The sequence below is a fragment of the Lichenostomus cassidix genome, chromosome 3 (assembly GCF_008360975.1).
Source record: "Lichenostomus cassidix isolate B80296 chromosome 3, HeHo_3.0, whole genome shotgun sequence".
Taxonomy (NCBI): Eukaryota; Metazoa; Chordata; class Aves; order Passeriformes; family Meliphagidae; genus Lichenostomus; species Lichenostomus cassidix.
In genome coordinates, this window is record NC_139483.1 from 53,556,599 (window position 1) to 53,574,321 (window position 17,723).

Here is a 17,723-nt window from a genome sequence, read left to right on the forward strand (position 1 = left end):
CAGTTCTAGGTTTGAAGTGTAACCAGAATGCTTTTATAAAACAGAAAATGTTAATGGAGGGTTTTGAAGTCAGCAGTAATTGGTTTTCCTCCTCCTGTTTGTACAGGTGACGATGTCCTCTGCAGGTACTTCAGTAACGAAAGGATACCCCCAATCATTGAAGAAACCCCCACCACACAGCACCCTCTCTCCAGGCCAGTGTCTGACAAGCAGTTAGTGAGGGGAACGGATTACATTCGAGGCAGCAGGTGTTTTATGAATACAGACCTCCACAACAGTGCAACAATTCCTTTTCAAGAGGAAGGTGCTAAAAAATCATCAGTTACATCGTCCACAAAATCCTCCTCGGCAGAGCCCTCGCTGCTGGTCAGTTGGATCACGAGACTGAAATTGTTGACTCATTGACTGTTGTCTCCAGCGCTGTTACCAAGTGCCTTTGCTTGTTGGTCAGGCTTCTCTACTTTGCAGCTTAACTGACACACAGTGACTAATGCAGTATTCTTTTCCTGGAGAATCTTATATTTTTGCCTTTTTGTTTGTCATTTTTGATGGATCAGAGGGTTTCATAATGCAAGGAGGGAAGAAAGATAAAGATCAAGTTCCTCTTCCTAGCCTAAAGCTGAAGGCATTTATTCCCGTGGAAATGAGTAAAATTTCAGTGAGGTAGAGGCCACACATGACCTGGAAAAAGCATAATGACTCAGAGGAAAGCATTGCATTACTGTGAAGTCCTGTGGCACTTTAGTTGTCTGAATGCTCAGAGGCTGGTGTGGCTGGCTGGGTGTTGGAGTATCCAGAGCTCACAGAAGTTGTGTCACTCTCCTGACTGGGAAAATAAGCAGGGAAACAGCAGTTCTGTGCAACCTAGTGATGCTGTTTCAAGTACTTCATGAGTTCAACCTTGTGAGGAAGAAGTAGTAGTGTTACTGTTCTTTCTCTGATATCCAGAGTTCCTATGAAGTCTTAGGAAGAGAGTTCTCCTATTCAGAGATTTTAGGAAGTTGGACTAATTTAATTATAAGTCAATCCAACCTTATATATAATCTATTTTATTGAAATCACAGTACGAATGAGAAGCACTGAACAACTGCAGTGCTCATCTGTAGAGGTATATGGATTGCTACAACATGCCAAGGAAATGCATCTGTAGAGGTGGTAAAAGAATATATATTTTTTCCTTAATTGTTTAAGAATGACTTGCTGTTAACCAAAGTAACCTTTTAAAGACTGTCCTGTTGGATTTACAAGAACTTTTACAGTGGTTCAGTTTTTGAATGATGTGCTGTTTTTATGAAAAATATGTTCTATCATACACTACAATTGTAAGACATCTTGCTATTTTCTATATAGCTCTAATTTTTACCCCTCCAGAATTTTAAAGTAGCATTGGGTGTTTTGGGAGGAAAATAAAACTTGTTTAACAAAAGAGGAGGATATTAAAGAGGTATTGTTTAAGAAGGAATGTACATAAGATTGTTAGAATGCAAACAGTTGTGTTTAAAGTTATTTAAATGTTAAATATAGTTGTATATATTTTTACATTTAAACAGATACAGTTTCTACCTTCCTGTATTTGCAGTATTGGGCACAGCTTAGTCAAATGAAAAGAAAACAAGATTTTGTATTACCTTCTAATTGTAAGACTAACTATTTTTATAGATGATACATTGCCAACAGCCTTTACTCCTTTAGTCTTGCTGAAAAGAAGGATTTATATTTAATAATTGGTGGGGAAAGAGGGAAGTTAAATGCTAGTTTGCACTTTGGACTGGGGCAGGAATCACATGTGATAACAGAAGTGTTAAGAACACACTGTAATTCTGTGAAGATGTGACCATTCAACTGCTTGAGGTTATGAAGCTGTGCTACAGCCCTGCAGGGAGAGACAGGGTGTTTAATTCACTTCTCAATTAATTATGTTTGATTGTGACTCACTGATGACTGGGGGCACTGGTTTGGACCTTTCTGATCAAAGCAAGTTGTAATATGTTTGTTTTGTGCCACTCTCCTCCACTCCCCGAGATGGCAGTCTGTACTAGAGACATGACCAGAACTGCTGCTGTGCAGTTGAACACTCCAACAGTTTGGTCCTGCCACCAAGATAAGGGCTGAAACTGCCATGTTGTAGGCTGTGTGTAGTATAGTCCAGCCTTAAATTGGCTGAACTGTTCTAAGGATGTTGTCTAAACAAGACTTTTAAAATGGAAATTTTGTTCACCTTCAATGTCATGTTTTCTGTACTTTAAAACTGAATGGGGACCATCATGCTTAACTTCTTATTGTGTATAGTGAATGTAGAGGATGCTCTACAGTTTAGGGGTAAAAAAAGTCCCACATATCTAGAAATAAATCATAGCTCATATCTTTCTGGCTTAACCTGAGAAAAATTCTGCTTTTATGTAAAAACTTGGCTCATTTCTTGATGTTGAAGGTACATATATCTGTCCTATCAACAACTATGTCTAGGCTGACTTCCCTAATGAATATAATGTACGTTTCCAGATACCCTGCCATGGTACAGTGCTCTGAATACTCTGTCACAGTGGCAAAACAACACAGTTAATTGGAAAATATCATTAAGCCCACAAAAATGGGAAAGAATATTTAGTACTCATACATATATGTATAGCAAGGAATGTGTACTTTTGAAATATTGAGCAGTCTTCTGTTTTATTCTGTAGAATATGTGAAAGCCAATACCTTTGGTTTCCCTTATATAACCATTACAAGAAAATCCTATTTTGGATGGTAATGTGTGAGAGGAAGTAAGACATAAAAATTACTATTAATGACTTGTAGAGACAGAGTTCAGGGCAATTCTCCAAGCAATGTGTTTCCTGTAGTATTTTGGCCAATTAAATTAATCGGTGTTTGGATTCTGGATGACCAACAGAAGTGGATATAGTACTGAGTTATACTAATTTTGTGCTGATCAATGAGTCCATAATCTTTTCTTCCTCATAAGCAGGGCTTGTTTTAAAACCAGCATGCTCCATACTCTTGGTGCTCACTGAACAGAAAGGGGAGAAATTTAAATTCAAAACTTAACCAAACCAGGAAACAGATATGGTGAAGACTAGTTTTATAGCTGGAGAGGATAAAGAATTTTCTTCTTGCATAAATGTTTCATTAGTCCAAATCTTATGTACTGTTTTATTACATCGCCAGCAGGTAGTCTTCACAAACTGCTCTATATCTGCAATCACATCCTGAATAGACCAAGTTAAACCCCTTATCAGGCTTTAACTTAGACCCTGATGATGAATTCAGCTCAAACCTTTTCTTTGCAGGTTTTACTTCTCTAGGAGCTTTTCTGCATTCATCATTCAGTTTTTGGAATATCTTACACATTATCTGGGCGTCAAGGCTTTTGTGTGCACACATTCGCAGAAATGCCTTTGCCAGCAGGGTTGGTATCTCAGAGGAGTGTGAATTTGTGTTTTCTGCACTAAAATATTCTTCCCCCAATTTCCACTGTACTCTAGTGCACCATCTCAAAGTGTGAGATAGAAATGCTCATGGACAATTGGAAAGAAGTGTTGTGTCCTTTGGAGTATTGTTGAATACTCCAATATTGTTGAAGTGTTGTGTCCTTCGTCCTGCTGTCTTCTGTGGCTGTGGCTTCCTTCCTCTCTGTAGCCTGAGCTTTACTTTGCACATGCTGTGGTTATGGAGCAGGTGCTCTTTGTGGCCATCGTGTAGGAATGCTTTTGTCACCTTACAGGCTGTAAGGCTACTGTTATGGGCAAGAGCTCTTGAGACAGCCACTGACTTAACCCAGCATGTTCTGTGATTCACTTAAAATGTAGAAAGAGCACTCCAAAAAAACTCAGTTTAGAGAATGAAAAAGGAGGGCCAGGCTAAGCTAAATGTATGGGTTTGTGTTGTTTCAAATGCTGCTTCACCTGTGTGGCAGTAAGTCTGCAAAGAAAACACTCCACACAACTGCAGCATGCACGTTTGTTTCTACCGCTACATTTGTATGATGCTAGAATATGAAATGAGGGCAGTCATTCAGTTATACATAGTTCCACACACCACCCTTCAGCTGTAAGACGTATGACAAAAGCAGTCAAGAGCTGCTGTCAATATGTAATTTCACCAAATTCTGCTGCCTGTGCTGCTGCTGCAGCAGTTTAAAATAGTAACCTCTCTGTATCCTATTGCCTGCGCGGTGCAAGCCCAGCTCTCTGTCAAGTCCCTAACTATCAGTTTTGGCTTCTTTTGTGGTAGTTAGCAACTGCTGGTATGATTGTGTCATTCCCACAGGGCTTTGTGCAGTGGTCCAAAAGCATAGTTAGTTTGGGTTATTCTGGACTTAGTCCACAAGTGGAAAGTCAAATTTAAGAACAATATTACTGATCCAATATCACTTAAGAGTTGGGTTTGGGTTTTTTTAAAATACATACTAAATATGAAACAGGCAGGAGTTGTTTGTTGTGGCTACTTTGCCAGTAAGAGGAAAAATGAGGATTACTTGGTGGAGGAAAAATCCCAAGACCTTTGGGTGTCCTCCAGTTCCTGCCAGTGGGAGAAATGTGTTTGTTTTAGCATGACATAGAATAGATGTAAACATTTCTTTTTAAACCTCCCTGTGTGGTCACCACGGTTATTCAGGGTGATGTAAGCCACTGACTTTCTCCCTTAAGTGGTTATGGAGTTAACCCAATACATTTTTTGGGAGAGGGCAAAGGTATCTTTTCTTAGTCAGTTATGTGATTGACTAACAGGGTATGGAGGCAGAGGAATTAAGCATAAAATAAGTGCCAGAGAGCACTGAGTTATAGGGAGGATCAGTTTATGGTTTGTGGTTTCTGTTTGTTCTCTGGGCCCTGGTGAGGATGAACAGCTAGGCAGGAGCCAAGGAATCAGAGGATAACAAGTCCAGTTTACTGTGCCATCTTCAGCAAAGTGTGTTAGTTGCTTGGGCTGTTTTGGGTGGTTGTTACTCCTCAGTAAGTGTAGCCCTCCAGTACAAATGAGCCAGAGTAGGAACTGTTGGAATGTACTTGTGGAGCAAACCTGACAAGATCCTGATGGAGCACTGGGCTGTGCTTGCTCATGGTGCTCAGACTCCATGTGTTTAAATGTGCTCTGGGAGTGCCTTTGCAGGTAAGGAGCCTCAGACCCCTGTGAGTTTGCTTAGAGGCTTTTTTGTTTAGGCAGTATTTATTGAGAGGCATAAAATATGCCACAGTCTAAACTGATATTTAATGTTTTGGCTGTGTATTTAATGTTTTCTTTTTCCCCAAGTAATTGCATGCTTCTCAGTGCTCCTTATTAATGTGTTTTCTTCTTTCATCCCCCATTAGCTGTTTTCAGTACAAAAATGTTTCTGATTAAATCCTCCCATATTTCCAGTGAAAATGTTTGTAATGCCAAGTAGTCACAAATGAGCCATAAAATTTTAATCTGCAAACTGCAAAAGAACCCCAACCAAACAAAACTCCATAACCAAAACACAAGAAAAAACACTTTTTCTACCTTGTGAATAACAACTTCAGGAATGATAATGAGTAATAATGAAACTAAGGATTTTAATCCAGCTAAAAGATCAGCCAGACATTAGTGGCTACATCTTGGGTGGTTTGTTTGATTTTATAACGTGATAGTAAAAGGGGGTCAGGTATTGTAGATTCTTGCAGAGCAGCTGTGGTGTTCTGTGTCTCTACAGAACATGACCAAAGGCTGTCTTAGGTGTAACACAGTTTTAGCTGAGACTCTCTTTCCCAAGCCCACTGAATGTCCCATTGAACACACAGAAGTCTTAAGAACTATGCCAGACAATATTGACCATTTGTTTCTGGTGGAAAGTTGGTATAAGTTCCTATAAGTGAGTAGGATGAGAACAAAATAAATGATGCTCAAAATTAATTATTTCCCTTTTCCTGTGTCCTTCTTCCTCTCTGACCTTCTCCTCCCTACATTAAGGCCAAGGGACTTCCCAACAATTTATTGCACAAAGAAACAGCTATAAAGCCTTTAATATTTATAGCATAATCAGTTTGTTTTGATGTCTAAGATAGTTTTGGCCAGAGCCTTCCAGCAAAAATAGCGCTGCCCACAAGACAGCATTTCCAAGCTCTCGATTCATATAAGAATTCCTCTCTGCTTAGCAAGCTGTTGGCTTAGACTCTGCTTTGAAGCTACTTAGATCACCCCAAGCAGTCCTTGGTCCTTTAGGTCCAAACACATTTGCTTCTTATCACTGGTTAGGAAGGAAGGTCTGTTTGTTTTCTCCTCTTCCAGAGTTTTGTAACGCTGAGTTCACAGATTGCATTGGAGAGATGGGTGTGGACCCCCCCTGCCCTTCCCTGCCTGCCCTCTCCTGCTGTCTGTGCGGTGGCTATGTGGGGTGGAGGGACAAGAAAGCAAGGGGAAACCCAGCAGCTAAAGCAGGAGCCCCTCTCTTCCCTTCCTCCTGCTCAGGAGATGAGTGACAGGCCTCCGAATAAAAGGCCAATAGGGCAAGATACATGATTTGTGAAGTTTGTTTTCCTGTGGAAGTGTGGGACCATTGTGGAGGGATGATGTGTCACACAGTGTTGGTGCAGAGGTAATATGAGGGAGCTATTATTTAAAAACCAGAAAGGTTTGGCAGACTATGAGCTCCTGGTATGGCACAAGCATGTTTCACCTGGTGCTGCACAGAGAGGCCTTTAGTAAAGCACAGTGGATGAGAGCTGGGGCTGTCTGGGAGAGGCAGCAAGGCAGATACCCCTGGGTACTCAGGCATGGGTGAGTCTGGCCATAAGAAATGCATTTGACCTGCTACTGACCATGGGTGGCTGTTGTGCTTGGAATGGATGTAGTCTGTGTGGGAAATAAAGTTTCTAGCAGGATGTGGAAGAGGCTCAGGTTTCGGCATCGTGACTCGTTTTCCCAGTGGTTGACGAAGGGGGGGAGGTGTGATGGGAAGTACTGCTGCTGTCTTCTTGCTATGAAGAAATGTCAGGGAGTGAAAACAAGCATCATCAGAAATTTGAAGGTCAGAAAACCTGGTAAACTGTAAGTTCATAACGGCCCATGGTAACCAAAGCGCATGACCTCTCCCACAGGTCACTCCTGCAAATGTGGATTTTTCATCTTGTTTGCAATGAAGTGTGTGTTTTCAAAATGCAGAAGATTTCAGCTCTCTGTGGTCTCTCACAGTGTTTGCTGCTCATGTAGCTGGCTGTGAAGAGAGACATCTTGGCTGGGGAGGCTGACTCAGGGCAGGAGCTGTAAGGTGAGAATTGCATCACCCTGGCTAGTTTGATACAAGCTCTTTGAGTTGGATGTGTGTATAACATGTCTACGCTTTAAAATGAAGTGAAAGTCAGTTATAAAATCACAAAAACCATACAAAAGCCATTAGTGGGAGAAGAGATGCTGCCAAAACACTGTTCTGTTCCTGGTTGCTTTTCCAGTACTCTTGCCTAGTTTGCATTCCAAGACAAAATTCCAGGTACTGCCCTAGTTGAAAGCGGCACATAGGTGACCCCAAAGGCTCACATCTGTTATTCAAAGCACAGTCCAAGCAACATTTCTGTTGTGTCTCTAGGTCTTGAGTGACTTCCAGTGACAGTCTGTTCAGTCTGTTGCACCTTCTCCCTTGGCTCAAGGTGCCCTTGCTGAGCATCTCAAGCAGGTTTGGTACTGTCACACTTGTATGCCTGCAGAAGGCAGTGTTGTGCTCAACAAGCTTGTGCTGCTTTTGTACTGGAGAATAAATAGGAAGTTCTCCTGCCAGGTGAACAGGTCTTATCTGACGAGGTTCTGTCCAATGCAGCACTAGGTCTGATCATTCCTTCTGCTTTTTGTGACTAATCTGATCGGTTGATGATCCTATTTATTGAAAATAGGATCTCGTTGATTAAGAGGATTCAAATGTTCATTTGAACAAATTAAAAAAGAGCAAGGAAACTAAAGAAGTAAAACCAGGCACTAATTCTTTATCTGGGCAGTGCTAAACAAAGAATACACAAAGTGAACATGTACATGTTTTGCATTGATGTGGGTTTTTTTAATCTCAGTCTACCATCTGGAAACTTTTAATATTACTATTCTCCTACAAGTTCTAGACAATGGTCTGCAGGTAACTGTGGGATACTGATGATCAAGCTCTGCTGCTTATTGTGCTGTTGTATTTTGGGAGATTGCTTGCAACATCTGGCCTTTCTGTTCCTTCCCAGCCCTCCTACTCTAAAACCAATGCATATCATGTAAGGTTGCTTTCAAAATTATGAGCTTATCACTAGATCCTCTTTTCACTGTCTTATTCAGTTCAACTTTTGCGAACAATATGAAATGTGTTTTTAAAGGCTGAAGATGCTGCAATACATAAGCACAGGTAGATGTAATTATTGATAGATTTGGGAACTGGAGCCATTATAAGGTAAGAGATACACTGCTGTATTTAAGAAGAAAAGTTGTTCTTCAAGTAGAAATTGTGTTATGTACTTGGACTATTAAATACACATTTGATTCAGAAATGCACAAAGCACCATTTGTGTGCCACTTAAAGTTCACATGGAAAAGCTGAATCATCCAAGCCATCTGAATGATGCACACTATTTGGTAGTTGTTTTCTTCAGCCGGCAGCTGGTGATCTCTCTTCCTGTATTCAGGGCTTGGGTGGGGGAGGAAAAGGAAGACAGAAAGGAGTCTCCGGGCAGGGGGAAGCTCTATTGCTTCATATGTGCAAATTTTACGGTTTTCCTGAGATCTCTCTAAATTTGTGGTAAGTTAAAACTATATTCAGAAGATTGAAGAGGCAATATATATTGCAACTCGGTTATAAAGTGTTTTTATTTTAAAGTAATAATACTTTATGAACTTTTTAGGCATGATTTGTTTATTATATTTCAAGCAGTTCTTCATGGGGGAAGACACAGGATATGTGCTATAGCTGGGAATCCTTCAGACTTGGTCGCTTCTGTGTCTCCTGCTCCTCTCTTGAAATGAGGAGGTGGACTGTGAGATTTGTTGCCTCAGTCACCAGGCAAAAAATAACTCAATTTCTCTTGTGCTGCCCATGTGGTAAACTTAACACCCAATTTACGTGTTTGCCTACTGAAGCTCCATGGTAGTGAAGAACTGTTTAGAGCTGGAAAAATTCCCAGCTAAGGAGTGGGACAGACATGTGACAGGGCTGGGGGGAGCAGTAGTTTTGCAGACAACCCCACGCATACTCCCTGCAGCTACATCCTTAGTTTTCCACATATAGGATATATCTATTTTTCTGTGGGTTATTTTGTTTATAGTCACATTGGTGAAGAATTTTTCTTTTCTTTTTTCTTTTTTTTTTAACTTTTAATGATCTATCTCTTTATTACAGTCTGTCTTGCCTATTTAGATTGTAAGATTTTTTTTAGCAAGCCATATCTTGTAGTTTTAGCTTCCTGAGTGTGCTGGGTTGGGGATTTAATTGTGCTCTATTGTATTTAATAGTACAGTTCAAAGAAGGGTCTAAAGAGCAGCAGAATGGAAAAAGCAATGCAGAGAGGCTTTGCTCAGGTCTTGTCTGACTTTTCTTTGGGTTTTCTTTTTTTTCCCCCAAAGCTGAAGAGGGACACAACCAGCAGGCATTCAAATGTTCTTTTGAGTCTAAACCAAACTGTGTGACTGTCAGTATGAGTAATGAACTGCCTGGGAATTGATGGCAAATTGTTTGTATTTCTACCCAACACAGAACAGAAAAAGAGGGATGGGGCTCTGATTCTGAGCAGATTCTTCAAGAGAGCCTCTCATTAACTGTGCTAGGGGCACACATCCATCCCTTTTGGTGACTGTCATTTTAGGGCTGTTAGTGTCTGCAACAGCCTGACATACTTACTACAGCAGGTAGTTTCAGTGAGGGCACAACAGCCCCCTTGCTTAGAAAACATTGGCCTTTGAGAAAATAATAAATCAAGCTATGTTACATGGTCTTAAGAAAAGATAACTGCATTGGTGTTGTAAGAACAAACATTAAAGATTTATGTAAGAAATTTATAGGACAAGGGAAGAAGCTTAAATTGCAGCACGGAGCTTGAATTTAGTTGGAAAACTTGATGCCAATGAGAGTTAAGCACTGGTTTAAAATGCTGAAAGGAGCTGTGGAACCTCCAGTATTTGATGTCTTCAAGAACGGGTTAGGCAGCATCTGTCAGAAATAGGCTGAGTATAATTGATCTTGCTGGGAGGGACAGACTTAATGATCTCTTGATGTCTCCACAACCTTATGAATTTGCAGAAATGTGAGCAGGCTGTGTGTAATTGCATCCTGGTAGAGTTCATCAAGCTCTTTCAGGCCCTTCTGGATAAAAGCCACCATACACACTTCACCATAACCCTAGTGAAATTTGGAGGTTTAAAGGAGCCTGAAGCAATCAAATGAAAGCATGAGAGGATTCAGTTCAGGGGCACTACACACAAAAGAAGGACAGGGAACAGTAACATTCACAATCAGTAATTTTGCAGTTCTGTAGCTATCTAGAGTAAAATCATCATCTTCTAAAATTACCATTGTCATTCCTTCAGTTGAGGCACTGGCACAACATTGGAAAAACACTGTTACTTGTTTTGAAGAACTGTGGGGTTTTTCCTGTTAATAGAAGGAAAGTGTTAGGAATGGTGCTACACTTCTGAGTTTTTAAGGGAAAGCATATTGGTAATTCTAAAATACAGTTTGGCCTTTGAAAATCAAGACAATAGACCTGCAAAATCTGCTCTTTTATGCTGCTTCCTGACAGAGTTGAAAGACGTATCCTCACACCCCTGCCATTTCTAATGTAGTTTTTAATTTTTAAAAAGGAAAATAATTTGCAGGCAGGTAGGGTAGCTTTGTGCTTATGGAAGTAGCTTATTTCTGTATATAACTTCCTTGTTAAACAAGCTGTGAAGCAAAAAAGTACCCACCTTCATCTTCTTTCAGCCAGTGGGTGGCCTAGGGATATGAACTTTATGAGGAGACACACAAGTGGCATTATACCAAGAAATTAATTTCTTATGCAGTGCAAATCGTCAGTGGCCAGAGTCTCCAGAAAGCAGCACCAGATGTCCTGAATATTTTGACATTCAAGTCTGTAGAAAGCTCCAAAGAGGAGGAAGTGAAAGAATGGTGGCAAGTCTCTTGCAAGCAATTTTAGGGATGTGGGACTTCATTTGCACATGAGTGTGACAGCTCTCTTCAGCAGAAAGCATGGTGGGAAGTGAGACAGACTCTGTCTTTTTTACCAAAGGACTGAGCCATCTGCTTTTCCATGTCATCAAGGAACAGCGTCTGGTCTGCTGTCTTTATCTCTTCTGTGGGTTATTTACTCTTTCCATAAGTAACACATAGGCTTCTTCAGACCTGTTGGTATTGCCCTCACTACGATTCAGTGTGCACGTAAAGCCAGTAGTTATTTTAGGAAGCAATAGCTGAGTTTGTGCATCAGATTTCAAGATACATTTTTGGGCAAGTTTTCAGATAATCCATTTATATGCAGTTAAAGTGCTTTGAAGATATAAAGTGCCATGTTACTGATAAGTACTGATTAGTCATGCAAATAGATGGAGATATTTTAATTAGGGCAATTTCAACGTGACTTGTGCTGTGGAAAAGAGCTTATGTAAATATACTAAATAGGTAATTTATTAATGGGAATAACCTGTGATTAAGGGTGTTGTGTTCTAATTTTTGGGGAGGAATAATATACTTAGCAAAGTAGCAATGCAAGAGAGTAACAGCCTGATAAGCTAAAAACCAGTAACTAATAATCTCTGTTTTTCAAAGTATTCATAAAATATTAAATGTTACATTTATGTCTCTTCATGTCTGCTTGAGCCACAGTACAACTCCAAGTAAGCTACTCCAATGTACTGCCTGAAATGTGGCAGCCTCGACAGCTGGTCAATCTGAGAATACTTCCATATCCTGTGGTGTTATAGTAGCTTTGTTCTAGGATTTGCCATCACTTTTCTGCCAGGATCCTTTCTTCTTGCAGTGATTCTTTTTTTGTGTGCATGTGGTCTGCCAGCATCCTGACTGGGAGTGACAGCAGGTGACTGGGGTGTTTGCCATGAGGCCTTCTGGTGTTATGTAGGAGGTGTGTGAAGTGTTGCTGGGTCATTCTGTATCTGCTTCAGTCACTTTTGTATGTGTGTGCAATTATGTGTTAGGTGAATGGAAAGGGAGGCCAGGATTGAGGTACTGTTATGCTAAACTTGCTCAGGAAGGCTTCTGAGAGTTAGAGCCAGACCTTTCATGTTCTTGGATATGATTGCACACTACGCCATTGCTTTCCTTGGAATCAGGATTGGGTACCTTTGTGATGAGGAATGGAGCAGAGTATCAGACTATTGTTATTGATATTTATGTGTTTATCACCTTTAACAATATATCTGGGCAATGTAAGTGATGAATATTGGATGGACTATGGGAATACATTCATGAAATTATTCCTTGTCTCTTTGTTTTTAGTGCCAGGACTTGTTTATGGTGGAGTGTGCCAAAGTTAACCTCCAATTAAAAATCAGGAGAGGCAACAGTTTACCCCATGGTAAACACCACGTAGTGGCTTAATTTACTCTCTGTCAGTTAGTCATGACACCCACAGTCTTCTTAATTTATGACTGAAATGCAAAGGTGTAATGTAAGTGGATTTTCCAGTCTGGTTTCCTAGTTTCAGTGGAATTTTCCTGAGCTTTATGTAAGTATAAAAGTATTTACATGTGTGTATGCCTGTGGGTGTATGTATATACCCATGCATTGAATTCTGTTTAAACTACTCAACCATAATATTTATTACAGATGGAATGGCATGACTTGTCAGCTCTGTCTTTCAGATTCACTCTTTTGCCTTTGCTAAAAACCTTCCAAAGGGCTTAGACTTAGAAACTATAGTCAAGGAGCACAAGTTAGCTGTTGCCATATTTCCCTGTCCACACAGCCCCCTTACCTAGAAGGAGAATAAAACCAGGCTCGAGTGAAAGCTTTAGTGAAACACCTTATATGTAACTTCTCACTTTATGCCTTTTTTGCTTTTTTTTCCTTTAAACTGGGAATATGCAACAACAAATTTTCATGATCATTGAGGTGGCAATGCCTACTCAGTAGGTATTTAAAGTACCTGCAAAAGTTCAGTGCAAAACCTATTTCTAATCATTGCTATTGTCCTTCTAGTGTAATGGTTACACTCCAAGTGCAGCTGTGTTTCTCTTTGCTGTTTTAAAAAGAAGTCAAATTTCATTTAGAGTTATGCTTTGAAAAAAACCCAAACAACTGCTGTGACTTCATGACCTTTCTAAAACGTGTTCTCTGCCTTTTAAATAGGGACTTTCACTTGAAGGAATTTACAACAGATTTTCCTCTCAATCCTTCACACTTAGATCTTGGCTTCATTCCAGAGTGTAGAAACTAGATTTGTAATTGCCTTATTTACAAGGTAGGGTTTCCCCTTCTCCTTGTTTGCTTAACTTGGCAGACTGTAGACTATCAGGCGCCACTTAGCCCTTCTTAAAAAAAAATGTTTTATTTCTATTTCTTTTCTGATAAATATCTATTTATTCTCCTGAAAATCCATCATCAGAATGAACAGAAAAAGTGGATTATTCTGAATTTAATTTGTACTACAAGAGACTGGGTTTAACAGAATGGGAGAAACTAGATAAAGTTGTCCTTGATTTGATTAGCAGAGAATTTGACTTAAAATTCTTGTTGTATTCTTTTTTCTCAAAAATTACAGCTCTAGATAAAATTTGGGTAAAACAGTGGTCTGAATTTCCATTCCAGGTTTTAAACAAGACTCAAGCATAGTAAGTGCTTTGGGGAACAAAACCATTACTCCCAATGTCTTAAGACTGTGGGTTAATTATTTATTTTTACCTTTAGCCTCTGCCTCTTGGATACCTTAGTGGCTCTAAAATATATGGAGGCAGCAGAGGGACACTTGTCAGGAAAACTTGTGCTTCCAGGACGTACTCAAGCCTTTTGCTCTCAAATTTGGCATTGTGTGCCCTTCTTCTTCCTCCCTGTCCAAAACAGGTCCCTGTCAGTACTTTACTTCCCAATGATCCTATCACCAGGTCCCAGACACAGCATTCTCTTTAGGAAGAGAAAGTTAATGGGTGAGAGGGAATGTAGTCCACAGTGTGTTTTGGGACCGACAGGCTATAAGAGAGATCCTGAGAGAGCTGCTTATCCTCCTATTGTCTGTCTTCTCCACTGGACTGCTCCCACTGCAGGAAAGGGTGGCAGCAGCCCCGGGTCCTGCTCACAAGAGCGGAAGAGGAGGAGGAGGAATGGTGCCTCCTCCTTGCCAGGGTAAGGATTGTACCATGGCTGGAGGAGCTGGGGTGTCTGATTATCCTTCTGTGCCAGGAGCATTGGTGTTGCTGAAGATCCCTGAGGAGGACTGTAGTTCACAGCAAAGAAAAAGACACCACACACTAGACAAAGTTTGACATCTGCAGAATCCATGCACACAGCACTGTCATGTGAGGTGAAAGCAGGCACAGTGTGCTACTGCCACTGAACCTCAGTGCTCCAAGTGAGATCATTGGTGTCCCGGGGCATTTGTGTCTATGGCACTGGTCAGAAGGTCTGTCTGGGATAGGGATGAAATGCTCTTTGGTGTTTCTCTGCTGGAGCCTCCTCACCATGTCCCCTTCACAGAGCCTATGGGGAGGTGAGAGGTACAGCTGGAGAGGTCTGGTGCTTTACTGCCCACTGCAGCAGCTTCTCTTGGAAACCCTGACAGACCCTACAGCAGTCTCTGCTGGTTTTGACCAAGATGGTTTCATGTGGCTTGGGAACTTCTTTGCAAGCGTGCAGACAGTGACTACTGAAATGTGTATTATTTATTCAGTATATACTCATTCCACATTATCTAGATTTATTTCAAATGGATCCATGCAAAAGGCTAGCCCTCAACTGTTTTGTTGCTGTGTTATTTAACCTTTTTTGAAAATATCATTGTGTGAGCAGCTGGCACTTGCGGTCTGACTGGTGGTGCCGTCAGGCTTTTACCTGTGTGACTCTGCTGTAGGAGGGCAGCACAGTAATTACTCAGCTGGTTGGGCTGCTGAGGGCTTGTCAGTGGTGACTAACCCTGGTTGGATTTTCTAGTCTGCTCAGCCCTCTCTCTCTTCTTATCTCGAATAGGTTGTGAAAATATTCTGAATTGTACAAATTGACTTGTTTGTAACAGTGCAACAAGCTGATTATGGATCCCAGCCTGGTGTACAAATCCTTTGGAAACTGTTTGCTTACATGGTTTCCTACTTGGTGTTTTTTGTGGCATTTGACTGCCTGACTGAGCTGAGTGGGTCTCTGCTCCCTGACAAATGTTTGCAGTGGGAGAAAGATGTTTTATTGTTCTCAGTGGATGAATGCTGGTATTCATGTAAAACACAAACTGGCTAGTCATGCACATAAATAAAAATCCATTCAAGATAATGATGACAAAAAAGTAACATACATAAATCAAATAGACCATATTCTGTAAATTCAGACGACAATGAGGTTTATAGAATCTGCCTAACTTAGGTCTTGGTCCTGCAGGCATTTATCAGCGTGTGAATACATTTATGTAGCACAGTTGACTTTTAGGGCTTCTGGAGTTTATAAGATTAGTCCAAAGGCAATGGAATAGTTATTCCATTCCAAAATGACATTGTCATTTTGTTAAACTCATCTAGTTTAAAGTGTTACCATCTTCAGGCTGTGGTCATATTTTGTATTTCCTCACTGAGGGAAGGCCACGCCAGAGGTGACTATAGCTGTTAACTGGGAACTGGTAAGTTGTGAGTGCAGATCCCAGGGCTGCTGCAGCCCTGCCTTCCTTCTTGTGTCTCAGCCTTAGGAAGAGGAAGGTCAGGGTGGAGAAAGTAATGTTTAACTCTCATAGTGTAAAGTCTTATAAAAGTGAGTGCTTTCAGATGTGTGGGGCAATCAAGAACCATCCAAGGCTCTTTGTGTTTCCTATTTGGGGCCAATAGGGTTACTGGTGTTTTATACTGCATATAGCTTATAGCAAGATTCAAGTGTGAAAATTCTTATAAATGCCTTCAAGTTTGACATCAGGAAAGAAACTTAGAATGGCTTGCTTGGCCTCATCTGCAAGCTAGAACAACTAAAAAAATAAAAAGGACTTTTGAGCTAAATCACTGTTTAAAACCATTGAAAACAAGATTGAATTTATTACATAGATATACTTTTTTTTTTAAAGAAAAGAGATTTAAAGCACATATATGTTAAATATGGTGACAGTGAGCACTGATAGTATTTTGTAACTATACTTTTTGATACCTTGAAGGCTTGTGAGGTGTGGTGTCTCAGCAGACGTTGAGCCGATGCTCATTCCCACACCATCACACTGTTGTTGAATTGACTGAAATGTGAAAGTCCAGATATCTCCTTAGGGGATAGTTTCATGCTTTGTCATGTGCATGTGTATATATTATAAAAATTCAGGTTTGATTGATTTCATGCCACTGAAAAATAATGTATAGCTGAGTGGTAATGGAAACCTGGATACAATGAATAACAAGAACTTGAAGGGAAAGAATGAGAACAGGAAGCCTAATCTTCAGCTTTTCTATATATAGAAGGCACCTCAAGGGTAAGCACATACTGTGTTGTATAAATGCATTTAAAATGTTTTGTAGGCACATATTTTCAATATGTTGTCATGATTGGAAACACATGTAGACTCTGAAAAGTTATGTGAAGCATGCAGATCCCTTGCTCATGCACATAAGTAAAAGCTATGCACAGTGTGTATGTGTATAAATATTTAACTGGAGAAATAGCCACATAAGAACTACTTCAGAATCATCCCCAAGTCAGGAAGCCACAAATTATAGGTCTGAAATGTACCACACTAGCATGTCTACATAAATACAACCAACTGGAAAGATAGGAGAGAGGAAAAACACATTTACAAATAGTATTAGATTAGACAAAAGGAAAAATGCTAAACCCTTTTCTTGGCTCTAATCAGAAGGCAAGAAAATTACTACAGGCAGGAGCTTGCAGACTTTAGCTAAACATCTTCCTGGTGCTGAGTATGTCTTGGTTTTTATTTACGTGTATGCATACAATCAGGGCTTTACACATAATCATTATTTTGATAGAGGCCAAGAGGGGGCATGGTTGGATTTGTTTTTTCCCTTTCCAGGTACTTTGTCATCATCTTACTCCCTCTTTATCTCTGCCAAGTCTTTGGGATGGGATGATGTCATCTTCTTTATCTACATGGTATCTACCATGACGAGCCCTTGATCCTGACCAAGGGTGTTGGCTGTTTCATGAATGTTGGATTGAGAAGCAGCCATAAGAAACCTGAATTTCTATTGCAGACAGCAACACTTCATCTAGAGTAAATACAACTGATACTTGCAAAACCACTGAGACAACTGCCAGTTGTCACAAAGCCTTATATAGGTCTTGTTACGTCAGTCCTCTTCCAGTCCTCCCACCCTGAATCTTTGCCAGAGCAAACTCCCAGAGCTTGTCTCCCTGCTCAGTTGTCACACTTGCAGCTCGGACTGTGCTGTAGCTGGGCTGATGGAGGCTTTGAAAAAGTAGCTGCCCTGAATGATTGGTCGTTTCTCAGCCTCAGATGTGCCTGGAACTCAAGTAAGAACAGCAGGTAAAATACAATTCTTGGAACTGGAGAGTAAGAAAAGGGGGTGTCAGGAGATCTGAAGAAAGAAAGCAAAGTGTTTGTCTGGAGTTGTCTTTCTGTCTCTCTGAAGAGACTGGCTGAGCAGCA

At 40.5% G+C, this 17,723-nt stretch overlaps 2 protein-coding genes across 3 annotated transcripts in view; both read left to right on the forward strand.

Moving 5' to 3' along the window:
- CNKSR3 (CNKSR family member 3) overlaps positions 1 to 1,426 on the forward strand; it is a 54,269-nt gene extending 52,843 nt beyond the window's left edge. Inside the window, exon 13 of the mRNA XM_085055808.1 lies at positions 107 to 1,426. Coding sequence (XP_084911934.1) covers positions 107 to 405 — 299 coding nt within the window. The 3' untranslated portion in view covers positions 406 to 1,426. The remainder of the gene's footprint in view (positions 1 to 106) is intronic.
- A 372-nt stretch (positions 1,427 to 1,798) lies between these two features.
- The window catches only part of IPCEF1 (interaction protein for cytohesin exchange factors 1), an 89,525-nt gene continuing 73,600 nt past the window's right edge, over positions 1,799 to 17,723 (forward strand). For both annotated transcript variants that reach the window (XM_085055811.1, XM_085055813.1), the window contains exons 1-2: positions 1,799 to 3,553; positions 3,584 to 8,722. The gene's annotated coding sequence lies outside the window, so the exon portion shown is untranslated. The remainder of the gene's footprint in view (positions 3,554 to 3,583; positions 8,723 to 17,723) is intronic.